The sequence below is a fragment of the Coregonus lavaretus genome, assembly GCF_964263955.1.
Source record: "Coregonus lavaretus genome assembly, contig: HAP1_SCAFFOLD_2905, whole genome shotgun sequence".
Lineage (NCBI taxonomy): Eukaryota > Metazoa > Chordata > Actinopteri > Salmoniformes > Salmonidae > Coregonus > Coregonus lavaretus.
The window spans coordinates 35647-48638 of NW_028157199.1; the positions used below are offsets into that span (position 1 = coordinate 35647).

The 12992-nt window shown below is 43.8% G+C and overlaps 1 protein-coding gene across 1 annotated transcript; it reads left to right on the top strand.

Moving 5' to 3' along the window:
- Window positions 1–492: 492 nt before the first annotated feature.
- On the top strand, window positions 493–6159 carry LOC311125690 (proepiregulin-like; the record flags this gene model as incomplete). The annotated part of the gene is given in 6 exon segments (XM_084199725.1): window positions 493–553; window positions 556–600; window positions 4476–4574; window positions 4706–4829; window positions 5280–5426; window positions 5676–6159. Coding segments are annotated over 6 exon segments (543 nt in total). The 3' UTR covers window positions 5743–6159.
- Window positions 6160–12992: the final 6833 nt, after the last annotated feature.

Below are 12992 nucleotides of genomic sequence, written 5' to 3' on the forward strand. Positions count from 1 at the left end.
ATTAAGCCTGTGATCTCACCAAATGGACAATACAAATTCTAGCCTATTCTATATCTTCCATTCTAACACCTGATTCCCAGACCAAACCTGGTCATCAACATAGCGCAATAATCCGGAATTGACAGTTCTTTTGTAAATGAAAGGACCTTTGAATGGCAGGTTGGGCATTAAGAGCGTTTGATCTAGTTTCATTCCCTCTTTACTTTGAATGATGATGGCGATCTAGAGGTTTATGCCAATAAAAACCTTTTGCAAAGGGTATATGAATAAAAGCAAAGCAGGTTGTCCATAATGGCAGTCCACACCCTGTATTAAACCAGACCTGATTGTTACAGGTTCCGAGGAGGCCTAATGTTGTTGCTAGTCTGGTTTTGAGCCCGTAGGCTAATACGAGAGAACCTTTATGGTAATGCGTCTATTTGACAGGTCGGAAATGCCTGTAATCAATCACGATAGGTGCATACCCGTCTACCCGCAGATACGGTTTCCTGCATGACCCGTTTAAAAGCGGCCCATCCTCTCCGCTGCTGTCTCGCTCCACCTCCGTCCACTAAAGAGCGATGAGGAACCCACAACCGTCCGTCCTTCTCTCATTTCTCGGTGAGTTGTTGGCTTCAGTTGTTTTTTTTTTTAAAGTAAAATTTAGTTCCGAGATAAGCAGCTGTGTAAAAGTACAATGTCATTTGGAGAGGCGCATTACGCGCGTCAGAAAACAAATCGCTTCAGCCTATGGTATTACATGTCCACTGGCTACGCACTTTTTTAAATGACTTGTTTTTAGATAAGGATAGATATAGAGAGAGATTGACAGCGTCAATTGACCGTTAATTTTAAGGTGTGAAAAGTTAAATACCCTAATCCTATATGAATGCACTGATGATGTATGCTAATATATGTCTTTGCGACATGGCTGTATAGACGCCATAGACGCCATAGGGGACTACATCACGTCTTAGGGCATGGTGTACTCATGGTGTACTCATGCCCAGGGCTTCTCTGAGACATTCCTATCTCAAATAGAACTATGGGAATGGACTGGCTGCATAAATGATACATACAAGAAGGCTTGTTGTGTATCCACACTGTTACATTAAACATACTCGTTCCATTTAACCCAATGGGACTTCCAATGACTATTTCTACTTGACGTTATATCTAAGCTCATAACAACCTACCCACTGGGAACAGACGTCAAATCAACATTGGTTCAACGTAATTTCATTTAAATGACGTGGAAACAACGTTGATTCAACCGTTGTGTGACAAGTGGGTATTATCATAAGGCCTCTGTTTTTATTGGCCTCATCAACTCAGCTGTTTGGAAAATATGTTGGCTGCCATGGCCACAGAAACAGGGAGCGGGAGAGCAGGGTAGTATTTACCTGTTGATTGGTTATTCTTGGTACTGTATATAGGTACCTGGTTACAATTCTTTCTCACTGTCTATCTGGCTGTCTGACGAAGCCATATTCTAGTCTTGTTGCAGGTTGACGTTTATTGGTGGTCCTCTGTAGCTCAATTGGTAGAGCATGGTGCTTGTAACGCCAGGGTAGTGGGTTCGATCCCCGGGACCACCCATACGTAAAAAATCTATGCACACATGACTGTTAGTCACTTTGGATAAAAGCGTCTGCTAAATGGCATGTTATTATTTATTGTCATGAGTCTTGCCCTGGAGGCAGAACTGAGCGTTTTTCTTCTAGATGGGCCAGCTGCAAAGTCAGAATCTAGGGTGTGCACCCACTCCGCCCAGAGTGGGTGAAAACGTGCTTTGCTGTTGAAATTTAACTTCCTTATGTTATAAAATACATTTTACAGAGACAAATATGATTCTTCGTGTTCTGAATCGTTCAGTGGGATCTTTCGCTAACATATCATTGACATTATATCCAAAACGTTGGATTTCGTAATACACTGAACAAAAATATAAACGCAACATGCAACAATTTCTAAGATTTTACTGAGTTACAATTCATATAAGGAAATCAGTCAATTGAAATAAATTAATTAGGCCCTAATCTATAGATTTCCACGACTGGGAATACAGATATGCACCTGTTGGTCACAGATACCTTTTTTTTAAAAGGTAGGTGCGTGGATCAGAAAACCAGTCAGTATCTGGTGTGACCACCATTTGCCACATGCTGGGCGACACAATCCCCTTTGCATAGAGTTGATCAGGCTGTTGATTGTGGCCTGTGGGAGGTTGTCCCACTCCTCTTCAATGGCTGTGCGAAGTTGCTGGATATTGGCGCGAACTGGAAAACACAACACGTCAATTACATGTTATGTTTATATTTTTGTTCAGTATAAGTTGATGATCCCTGGCATATGAAAATACTACATGTCATGTCTCAAAATCGATATCTATTTTACCTCTATTGTTTTATATCCTCCGGATTCGAGAAGAAATATGATAAGTTCAAAGGTAAACCTGTCAGTTGGCCTTAATTTGACGGGGAGCCTGTCAGTTGGCCTTAATTCGACGGGGAGCCTGTCAGTTGGCCTTAATTCGACGGGGAGCCTGTCAGTTGACCTTAATTCGACGGTTAGCCTGTCAGTTGGCCTTAATTCGACGGTTAGCCTGTCAGTTGGCCTTAATTCGACGGTTAGCCTGTCAGTTGACCTTAATTAGACGGGGAGCCTGTCAGTTGGCCTTAATTTGACGGTTAGCCTGTCAGTTGGCCTTAATTCGACGGGGAGCCTGTCAGTTGGCCTTAATTCGACGGGGAGCCTGTCAGTTGGCCTTAATTCGACGGGGAGCCTGTCAGTTGACCTTAATTCGACGGTTAGCCTGTCAGTTGGCCTTAATTCGACGGTTAGCCTGTCAGTTGGCCTTAATTCGACGGTTAGCCTGTCAGTTGACCTTAATTCGACGGGGAGCCTGTCAGTTGGCCTTAATTCGACGGGGAGCCTGTCAGTTGGCCTTAATTCGACGGGGAGCCTGTCAGTTGGCCTTAATTCGACGGGGAGCCTGTCAGTTGACCTTAATTCGACGGGGAGCCTGTCAGTTGGCCTTAATTCGACGGGGAGCCTGTCAGTTGGCCTTAATTCGACGGGGAGCCTGTCAGTTGGCCTTAATTCGACGGGGAGCCTGTCAGTTGACCTTAATTCGACGGGGAGCCTGTCAGTTGGCCTTAATTCGACGGTCAGCCTGTCAGTTGGCCTTAATTAGACGGTTAGCCTGTCAGTTGGCCTTAATTCATCGGGGAGCCTGTCAGTTGGCCTTAATTCATCGGGGAGCCTGTCAGTTGGCCTTAATTCGACGGGGAGCCTGTCAGTTGACCTTAATTCGACGGGGAGCCTGTCAGTTGGCCTTAATTCGACGGGGAGCCTGTCAGTTGGCCTTAATTCGACGGGGAGCCTGTCAGTTGACCTTAATTCGACGGGGAGCCTGTCAGTTGACCTTAATTCGACGGGGAGCCTGTCAGTTGGCCTTAATTCGACGGGGAGCCTGTCAGTTGGCCTTAATTCGACGGGGAGCCTGTCAGTTGACCTTAATTCGACGGTTAGCCTGTCAGTTGGCCTTAATTCGACGGGGAGCCTGTCAGTTGGCCTTAATTCGACGGTCAGCCTGTCAGTTGGCCTTAATTCGACGGTTAGCCTGTCAATTGGCCTTAATTCAACGGTTAGGTTTGGTCCTTTATTTTTAATTTTTTAGAGGAGTATGTACACAATTAACATGTTATCTTACCCATTTGTCAAACGATGCGTTTTCGCATACTTTTTATTCTTAATTTAAGGTTAGGCATTAGGGTTAGCAGTGTGGTTAAGGTTTGGGTTAAGGTTAGTTAGATTTAAAATCAGATTGTATGACTTTGTGGCAGTGCCAGCTAGTGACCACTCTGCAGAGCTGCCTCCAGTACATGAGTCATCCCAATAAATGCCAACCTGCATTTTTTTTTTTTGCCGCCTTGGGGATTGAGATGTAAACGTGCCACCGATCATATCACCTCACAACATTAAGCCATGTCTCAGGAATGTGGCATTGACGAGCAGAGCCACGTCGGGGCACCAGTCTGTTTAGAGATCTTGCCATGCTAAACATGACAATTTCATCAGGAGTTGACAAGAGGGCAGAAATAGACTGGCAAATAGATTTGGCACCACAAGAACCCCAATCTGCTTGGCGTGGCGCTTGGCATGCTGAGCGCTGCCACTCTACGTGCCAGGCATGTTCACAACATCAACTGCTCTCCTCCATCATGTGAATGGAATGACCCAGGCAGGCACAGTAACGGTCATTGCCATCCCATTTTGTAAATGATCATTTGTTCCTAATTGGCCTGTCTGGTAAAATGAAGCTTAAAATAAAACATTAATTCAACTCCAAGCCGTTAAGAGTTTCAGGATGACATGCATCAAATAGAGATCAGACAACTGCCATGGCCCGTGGGGGGATTTTGCAGGATTGAGGGTACAACTGCTTTGCTAAAAAAGGTATTTTGTTCTTTCTCTCTCTCTCTCACGCACAGGTCTGTTGCTGGTCTGGCCTGATGTACATGCTACGGGTGTCCTCTCATCCACACAGCCAGCCCCAACCAGCCCCCCCTGTCAGGCAGCAACAACAACAGGTAGGCCCTCTTCCTGGACTGGTGCTGCTGACTAACTGACATACTTTATATATTTACAGTATATATATATATATTTTGTAACTATCTAAATGTATGACTGACTGGCTTATTGGTTGATTGGTGTTATCCAGTCCAGGAGCAGTCCCGTCCTCGCATGGAGAAGGTGATGATCCAGAAGTGTGACTCCAGTCTGGAGAGCTACTGTCTCAATGGAGAATGTCTCCTACTGCTGGACATCAACGAACACCACTGCAAGTAAGATTAAAAAAAATATATATAGGATTTATTGTCACGTACACCGGATACACTACACCTTTATGTGTGTGTGTGTTTTGTGATACAGCTCTGTAATGAGTGTGGGGGTGCTCAGCAGTGTGGGGGTGCTCAGCAGTGTGGGGGTGCTCAGCAGTGTGGGGGTGCTCAGCAGTGTGGGGGTGCTCAGTAGTGTGGGGGTGCTCAGTAGTGTGATGGAGAGTGTGGGGGTGCTCAGCAGTGTGGGGGTGCTCAGCAGTGTGGGGGTGCTCAGCAGTGTGGGGGTGCTCAGTAGTGTGGTGGAGAGTGTGGGGGTGCTCAGCAGTGTGGGGGTGCTCAGCAGTGTGGGGGTGCTCAGTAGTGTGGGGGTGCTCAGTAGTGTGATGGAGAGTGTGGGGGTGCTCAGCAGTGTGGTGGAGAGTGTGTGTGACTCATGTCCCTTTCTCTCTCCAGGTGTGAGATGGGTTACTACGGGCCCAGGTGTGCTCACCTGGAGATGGTGTTTCAGCCAATGAGAGAAGAACATGTTATCCTGACGGCGGTATGTGGGGGCCTTCTGATTATAGGCATCGCTGGAGCGCTCTACTTCTTCTGCCGATGGTGAGAGAGAGGGAACGTGTCAGAGGAAGCTGGTGGGAGGAGCTAGAGGAGGACGGGCTCTTTGTAATGGCTGAAGTGGAACGGTATCAAACATATGGAAGCCATGTTTAACTCTGTTCCAATCATTCCATTCCAGCCATTACAATGAGCCCATCCTCCTACAGCTCCTCCCACCAGCCTCCTCTGGTGTGTGTGTGTGTGTTTGTTTGTTTGTATCTGTGTGTCTAATTGCTGCTCTTACTGTTCCAGGTACAAGAGGAATAGATGTCCACCGCAACAGAAACAGCAGATGTACCAGGAGGTGCAGATGGCGTGATGTGTGTGTTTGACAGCAGCCATTATTATGTTACATAACATGCTGTATCTCTGTTACCACGGTTACGTTTATTAGGGCACGCAACAGAAAACATTTAAAAAAACATTTTGTAACGGAAAATGTTTCACTCAGTTTTCTTCCGTGTTGTGCCTCTACCGAACACAACTCAGCATTTCTACAGTGTGCGTCTCAAACTGAAAACGTACTTTTGTCAGGAGTGAGTTTTGCATGGCTGTAAAGATGATTTCTGTCTCCCTTCGTGTTAGAATGGCTTACTATCCTGTTCAGTTTGGCATCATGTCTGATCCAGTTTTTGGCCAGATTGAACTTAATTTTTATATGCAGTATTCTAAATTATACTTTATTTTTTTTTTTCTTATTTATGAAATTTCTAATAAAACGTGTCCTCACTTTCTAGTTGTGTATCTGAGCCTAACTGTTGCCCTGTACTGAAGACAATCTGAATCTGTCCTTAGCTCTGAACGTACACAAACACTCCTACAACCACGGCAACCAATTATTTTGCTGTGTGACTTGAGAGTTTTTATTTTGGGAGCTGCAGAATGGCGGAAAGCGGATGCTGAGTTTGAATATGATTGGTGAGAATGAAGGTGATGAGAATACTGGATGGGACTGCAGTCGCTAAAGAGAGCTAAAATCACAGTTAAAACAGCGTCTAGCAAGCCTACTGCTCGTGGCGCAAATACTTCACAGTTTGTATTATTAGGAGTGCTGTTTGATGTACCTGGGAGATCTGTTTGATGTTGCCAAGATGGTGAAGAAAGTGTTGGGTACAGTGGAATCTGTGAGGGTGACCAGAAGTGGAATTTTGTATATTATTATATATTTTTTTGTGTTGGCAGAACCAAAATGAGCGTGCCTTGTGCCTCACCAGAATTAAGGAGAAAGAGGTGACTGCCTTAGATTTTCGTAGCAGGGCACCAATGAAAGGTGTGATTTCTGGAGTGTCTGTGGAAGTTGGGGCTGAGGAGATCAAGATGAACATTCCTGGAGTAGTTTTGGCTTGACGATTGACACATGTTCAATGGAAAGAAAATGGGTTACTGTTTTTTTTAGGCTTAACTTGGGTTGAAATTCTCCCCTATCTGAAAAGTTCAGCTATGTTATGAAATGCTTTGTAAGACACATTATGAAATCTGAAAAGTTCAGCTATGTTATGAAATGCTTTGTAAGACACATGAAATCCTTAAAGTCTGATGTGATGAAATCATAACTCAACACTTCAGAGTAAGTAAATATTTTCCACATTCCACTACTACAGGAATGTACAGAAGCAAAATGGCAGACCCAAAACCTTGAACGTTTTTAATGTTGCTTGGGTAAAATATTTATGAGAATGAGGGTCAGATATGTTCCATATCTGGTCACCACTACACACAGTCACTACTTCCCTCTAGTTAATGACTGACCACAATTACTGTCAGGCCATTCTCTTATGGACTACGCCAGAAGGTGCTGATTCTGCAGGTACCAGATTACGTTTGGACCTGGCGAAATGTGGAAGCTATGCCGTCCTCTAGGGGGCAGCAGTGAGTGCCTGTTATCTTCTAATAGGCTTGCTATGGCGTTGTGGATGGCGTAGCTATGGCATTGTGGATGGCGTAGCTATGGCGTTGTGGATGGCGTAGCTATGGCGTTGTGGATGGCGTTGCTATGGCGTTGTGGATGGCGTTGCTATGGCGTTGTGGATGGCGTAGCTATGGCGTTGTGGATGGCGTAGCTATGGCGTTGTGGATGGCGTAGCTATGGCGTTGTGGATGGCGTAGCAGTGTGGCCGTGTGTTGTGTTGTGTCCTCGTGTAAATAGCCAGTTTTTTGTTGTTGTTTTTTTTGTATTTTATTCGTATATATTTCTCTATCTCACTTTCCATCCTTTAACTAAATATACTTTCCTGCAACCCGCCTCTCACAATGTGGAACGGATTCTATTATTTAATTTAAATTAATTGTGGATGGGGATGGTGGGGGTTTAAGACGCTAACTCAGGCTCCGAAGGTTGCATGTTGTTTTTTAGTTTTAAGCCTTAACCCTAACAACTCAGAATTAATGCATGAACTTACATTTAACCCTATCCTTAACCTTAACCACTCAGAGTTAATCCATAAACTTCTGTTTAACCCTATCCCTAACCTTAACCACTCAGAAATAATCCATAAACTTAAATTTAACCCTATCCCTAACCTTAACCACTCAGAATTAATCCATAAACTTAAGTTTAACCCTATCCCTAACCTTAACCACTCAGAATTAATCCATAAACTTAAGTTTAACCCTATCCCTAACCTTAACCACTCAGAATTAATCCATAAATTTAAGTTTAACCCTATCCCTAACCTTAACCACTCAGAGTTAATCCATAAACTTAAGTTTAACCCTATCCCTAACCTTAACCACTCAGAGTTAATCCATAAACTTATGTTTAACCCTATCCCTAACCTTAACCACTCAGAGTTAATCCATAAACTTATGTTTAACCCTATCCCTAACCTTAACCACTAACCCTAAACTTAAGTTTTAGTTTCACTTTTGCAGAGTTTGACTGACAGCTAAGATTCGGCAACACATGGCATATGTAAATGTAAATAACTTAAACTTAAAAGCCATGGCGTAATTCTGTTACTGCAGTTAAGCCACGGGTTAGCGTTTTATTTGGAGATTCGGTTGATTACTGTACATGCACGTGTATATTCAATCACACACACACACACACACACACACACACACACACACACACATCCCTTCCTCCTCATTACATTGTCCAGAGGTAATGACCTGTACTAATGCCTCGTTAGAAACACACCATGTTAATGAGTGAACATTATCTCACATAATCATTAGTTCACACACAAACACACACACACACACGCATACATACCCTAGATGGGTAAACCTGGATTTCAACACACATTGCTAAAAGTGAAAGCATATGCAGTTGAACATGTGAACGTTGGTTTGGTGTATGTAGCTTGAACGGTTCAAGAGTTACTGTTGGTGAGTTACTCTATGCTAATTTATGCACATTTGATAAGTTATAGTTGATTTCAAAAAATAAATAATTTGAATTTCAGATAGCCTGAACATGTGAAAGTTGTTTTGGTGTCTCTAGCTTGAAGGGTTTGTTACGTTCCCCAACAAGAACATTTCAGGTGGGGTTCTGAAAGACACTCATGGGCGGCGCGCGATTGGCCCAGCGTCGTCCGGGTTTGGCCGGTGTAGGCCGTCATTGTAAATAAGAATTTGTTCTTAACTGACTTGCCTAGTTAAATAAAGTTTTTTTTTTAAATGGGGGTGTCCACTGAATGTTGCCTAGCAACAAGAAAGTGGGATCTAAAAGACACCAACCACTAAATTTACCCCAGACGGGGCAAACAAAAACAAAAACCCAACTTATAATTAAAAATAGGTGGAGCAAACCAAACCAAACCTGGGGAGATACAAGACAGAGAGGTTTTGTTTATCAACTTTAAAAAAAAAGCAGAGCCACAAAGAGGTGCAGCTCTTCCAACATATCTCATTAGATGTGTTATTGTTTTTACCATCGAGGACCACTTTGGAAACAAGCGTTTTAATTAATACTTTCAAGTGATATCCTCTGGGTTCATGTTGTACATTCTGTTGACAACTGGAGCGCTGGGCCAGCCGCTCTTAAATATCACCTGGGCCAGCTCAGGTGAAACACCTTCTGACTAACGAGATGACAAGCCAGCACAGGTGTAACACATACGGACTAAAAAGGGGGGACACCAATCAGTGCGCCCAACGTGCTAATGTCCAACCTCGAAATATCAATGGAAAAACCAAAGCACGTAACAGGTTCAACAGTTAATGTTAGTGAGTTATTTTATGCTAATGTATGCAAATGAATACAGTTATGTTTACATATATATACATTAAAATACAAAAACACAGTGATGGTAAGCACAAATAACACATCACAGATCACCCAGAAAAACAGTTACATTCGTCCACAAATAAGTCCCCCATCAGTACTTTCAATTGCCCGAACGGCAGCAGAACATTGAGATGAATGTTATTTTGAATTTTGTCCAGCAATACGGTGCATTAAAACTAAAAGCAGATTTACCTCCTCGGTGGAGACCCTGGGAACCTCTAGAGTTAACCAATCCTGTGAACGGGTTAGGCAACTCAGATGTCTATACTTCAAGAGCAAAGTTAGATAAGATGGAAGTTTGTAATTAAGGCCCCAAAAAGGGAGTAATGTAGAGATCTACGGGTCTTTAGCCAAGTCCAGCCAACCTTTTGTTACAGGATGCAGTGATGTGTATCCTGTCTGGTATTGCGCCCCCCTCTGGCTCGTGCGGAGGGGGAGATCTTCATGGGCTATACTCCGCCTTGTCTCAGGGTAGTAGGTTGGTGGGCTATACTCCGCCTTGTCTCAGGGTAGTAGGTTGGCGGTCTGTTTATTTCCCTCTGGTGGTGTGGGGTGCTGCAAAAGTCTATGTGCCGGGGACTAGGGTCAGTCTGTCCTATCTGGTGTATTTCTCCTGTCTTATCTGGTGTCCTGTGTGAGCTTAAGTATGCTCCCTCTAATTCTCCCAGCTCTCTCTCGCTCTCTCTCTCTCTCTCCCCTCCCGGACGACCTGATTCCTAGGATCATGCCTCAGGACTACTGCTGTTTCTGCTGTTCTGCCTGCGGCTATGGAACCCTGACCTGTTCACCGGACCTGCTACCTTGTCCCAGACATGTTGTTTCAACCCTCTCTATCCCTCTGAATGCTTGGCTATGAAAAGCCAAAAGACATTTACTCCTGAGGTGCTGACCACTGTGATTATTATTTGACCCTGCTGGTCATTTATGAACATTTGAACATCTTGGAAACAATCTGGCCTTCATGGCCATGTACTCTTATAATATCCACTGGGCACAGCCAGAAGAGGACTGGCCACCCCTCAGATCCTGGTTTCTCTCTAGGTTTCTTCCTAGGTTCTTGCCTTTCTAGGGAGTTTTTCCTAGCCATTGTGCTTCTACATCTGCATTGCTTGCTTTTGGGGGTTTTAGGCTGGGTTTCTATACAGAAATCTACAGATGTAAAAAGGGCTTTATAAATACATTTGATTTGATATGTGGATTTGATATGGCGGTTGACAACCAACTTTAAGGTACATTATTGCCACCAACTGGATTGGAGTGTGGACCGCATTCATCTTTCAATCACCCGCATGGGTGCTCGTAAAAACCAATGAGCGAGTCAAGCGTCTAAAAATAGAAGCAAGTTTTATTTTAGTGTCTGGGTACACAGACACCTGTTAATGCATTGGAGCAGTTTTGGATGAAATGATTGAATAACATGTATGTGTATTTATTTTTTTGCAAATCCTCGCGCATGCAGCACGGTTCAGTTAGCATGTTATAAACCATTTAGTAATCATTAGTTAAGTCATTTTGTGTGGCCTCATCTAATGTGTGGGCTATTTATACTTTACAAAGCTATTCAATTGGGAGTTCCGGGTTTGCGAAGTCTCCACCCTCGCAAAAAGGAGGAAACTCTCAGCCACTTTTGAATGGAGTAATGATTAATAAATGATAAATAAACTATTTGCTAATCAATAAATGCTTTATTAAGTGGAGTTATTATAAAGTGCTGCCTTGATATTTTTTGGTACCAGTCTAGGGCCATTATTTATTTCTTTTTGCCATTGAAATGCATTGGTATCCATAGCAACGGCTCCGTTTTGGGCTGCTCAATGACGAGAAATTAAGAGAGCTGTTAGCTAAGCTACTTTTCGTCACTAAAACCATTTGCGTGGTTAGCTGTGATTAGGGAGCAGGAACACTTAGCTGGGTGTTAGCACCAGAGTGGGAACGTTCATTTTTGTCCTTTTCGACCTTTCAGCGGTAAAAGGGGCAAGAGTCAGAATTGGGACAGGTGGAAAAAAAAAGGTAAAGCATGGTAGACCCGTGAGGTGGAACGAGTTGTGCGGGGGGTTTGCCTGCTGTGGACTGGATAGCAGCAATCTCAGTTTTGTGATATCTACAGACTCTGGTGATGCAGTTGTTCCGTGGGTTTAAGGTTGGCGTTTGCTTGGAGTTAGGTGAGGAGTTGATTGTGCTACAGTGGAAATCTCAGCTGCCATGGGCAATCCATTCATTTCTGTGCTGCCACCGACATCAGCCTGCATAGCATACTATCGATAAATAGAAAAGTGTAAAACACAACTGGATCCATCCTATCCAGAGTCCCACACTATTATGTATTCTTAGGGGCAGGAGTCAGAATTGGGACAGGTGGGCGGCTACAATCTCGGCCCTGTCTGGTCTTGGAACACTGGTTATGTTCTTGGGTGGTCGTCTTGGAAGTTGTAGGGCGGCAGGTAGCTTAGTGGGTAAGAGCGTAGTGCCAGTAACCGAAAGGTCGCTGGTTCTAATCCCCAAGCCGACTAGGTGAAAAATCTGTCGATGTGCCCTTGAGCAAGGCACTTAACCCTAATTGCTCCTGTAAGTCGCTCTGGATAAGAGCGTCTGCTAAATGACTAAAATGTAAATGTTAAAAGTTGTACATGGGAGAGCAGGTCCTTCTACACCACTGTCTTGTCCTCCTGTCTTTTCAGCACACACTCTACCAGGTCCAACCGGAAGGTCTGTTTTGTTGGCTAGTACATTTTCTTAGCAACCCAGGCTTTGGTTTGTTTTGGAAATACCATACTGTACCTGGGTGTGCCTGACGAGAAATTTAACAGCAATTAGCAATTTTCTCACTTTCCGCTTGAGATTTATACACTAAGTAGCCTGGTGTCTACCTTTCCTGAAAATAAAATTACAAAGTATGCACATTGACAATAACAAGCATTACAGGGAAAATAGGGAAATTGTGTAACTCTTACCAAGCCTAGAAAGATTTGAAAACAATGGCAATGTCACGATCATCATAAGAACCGGACCAAGGCTCAGCGTGATAAGCGTACATTCTTTTTATGAGTACACACACGAACAAAACAACAAAACAATACGTGAAGTCCTAGATAATACAACAAACCATACGGAACAAGATCCCACAATACAAAAGTGCCAACAGGCTGCCTAAGTATGGTTCCCAATCAGAGACAACGAGAATCAGCTGCCTCTGATTGGGAACCACCCTGGCCAACATAGAAATACAACGATCTAGAACAGAAACCTAGAAAACTAAACATAGAAACTAACACCCTGGCTCAACCTTAAAGAGTCCCCAGAGCCAGGGCGTGACAGTACCCCCCCCCAAAGGCGCGGAC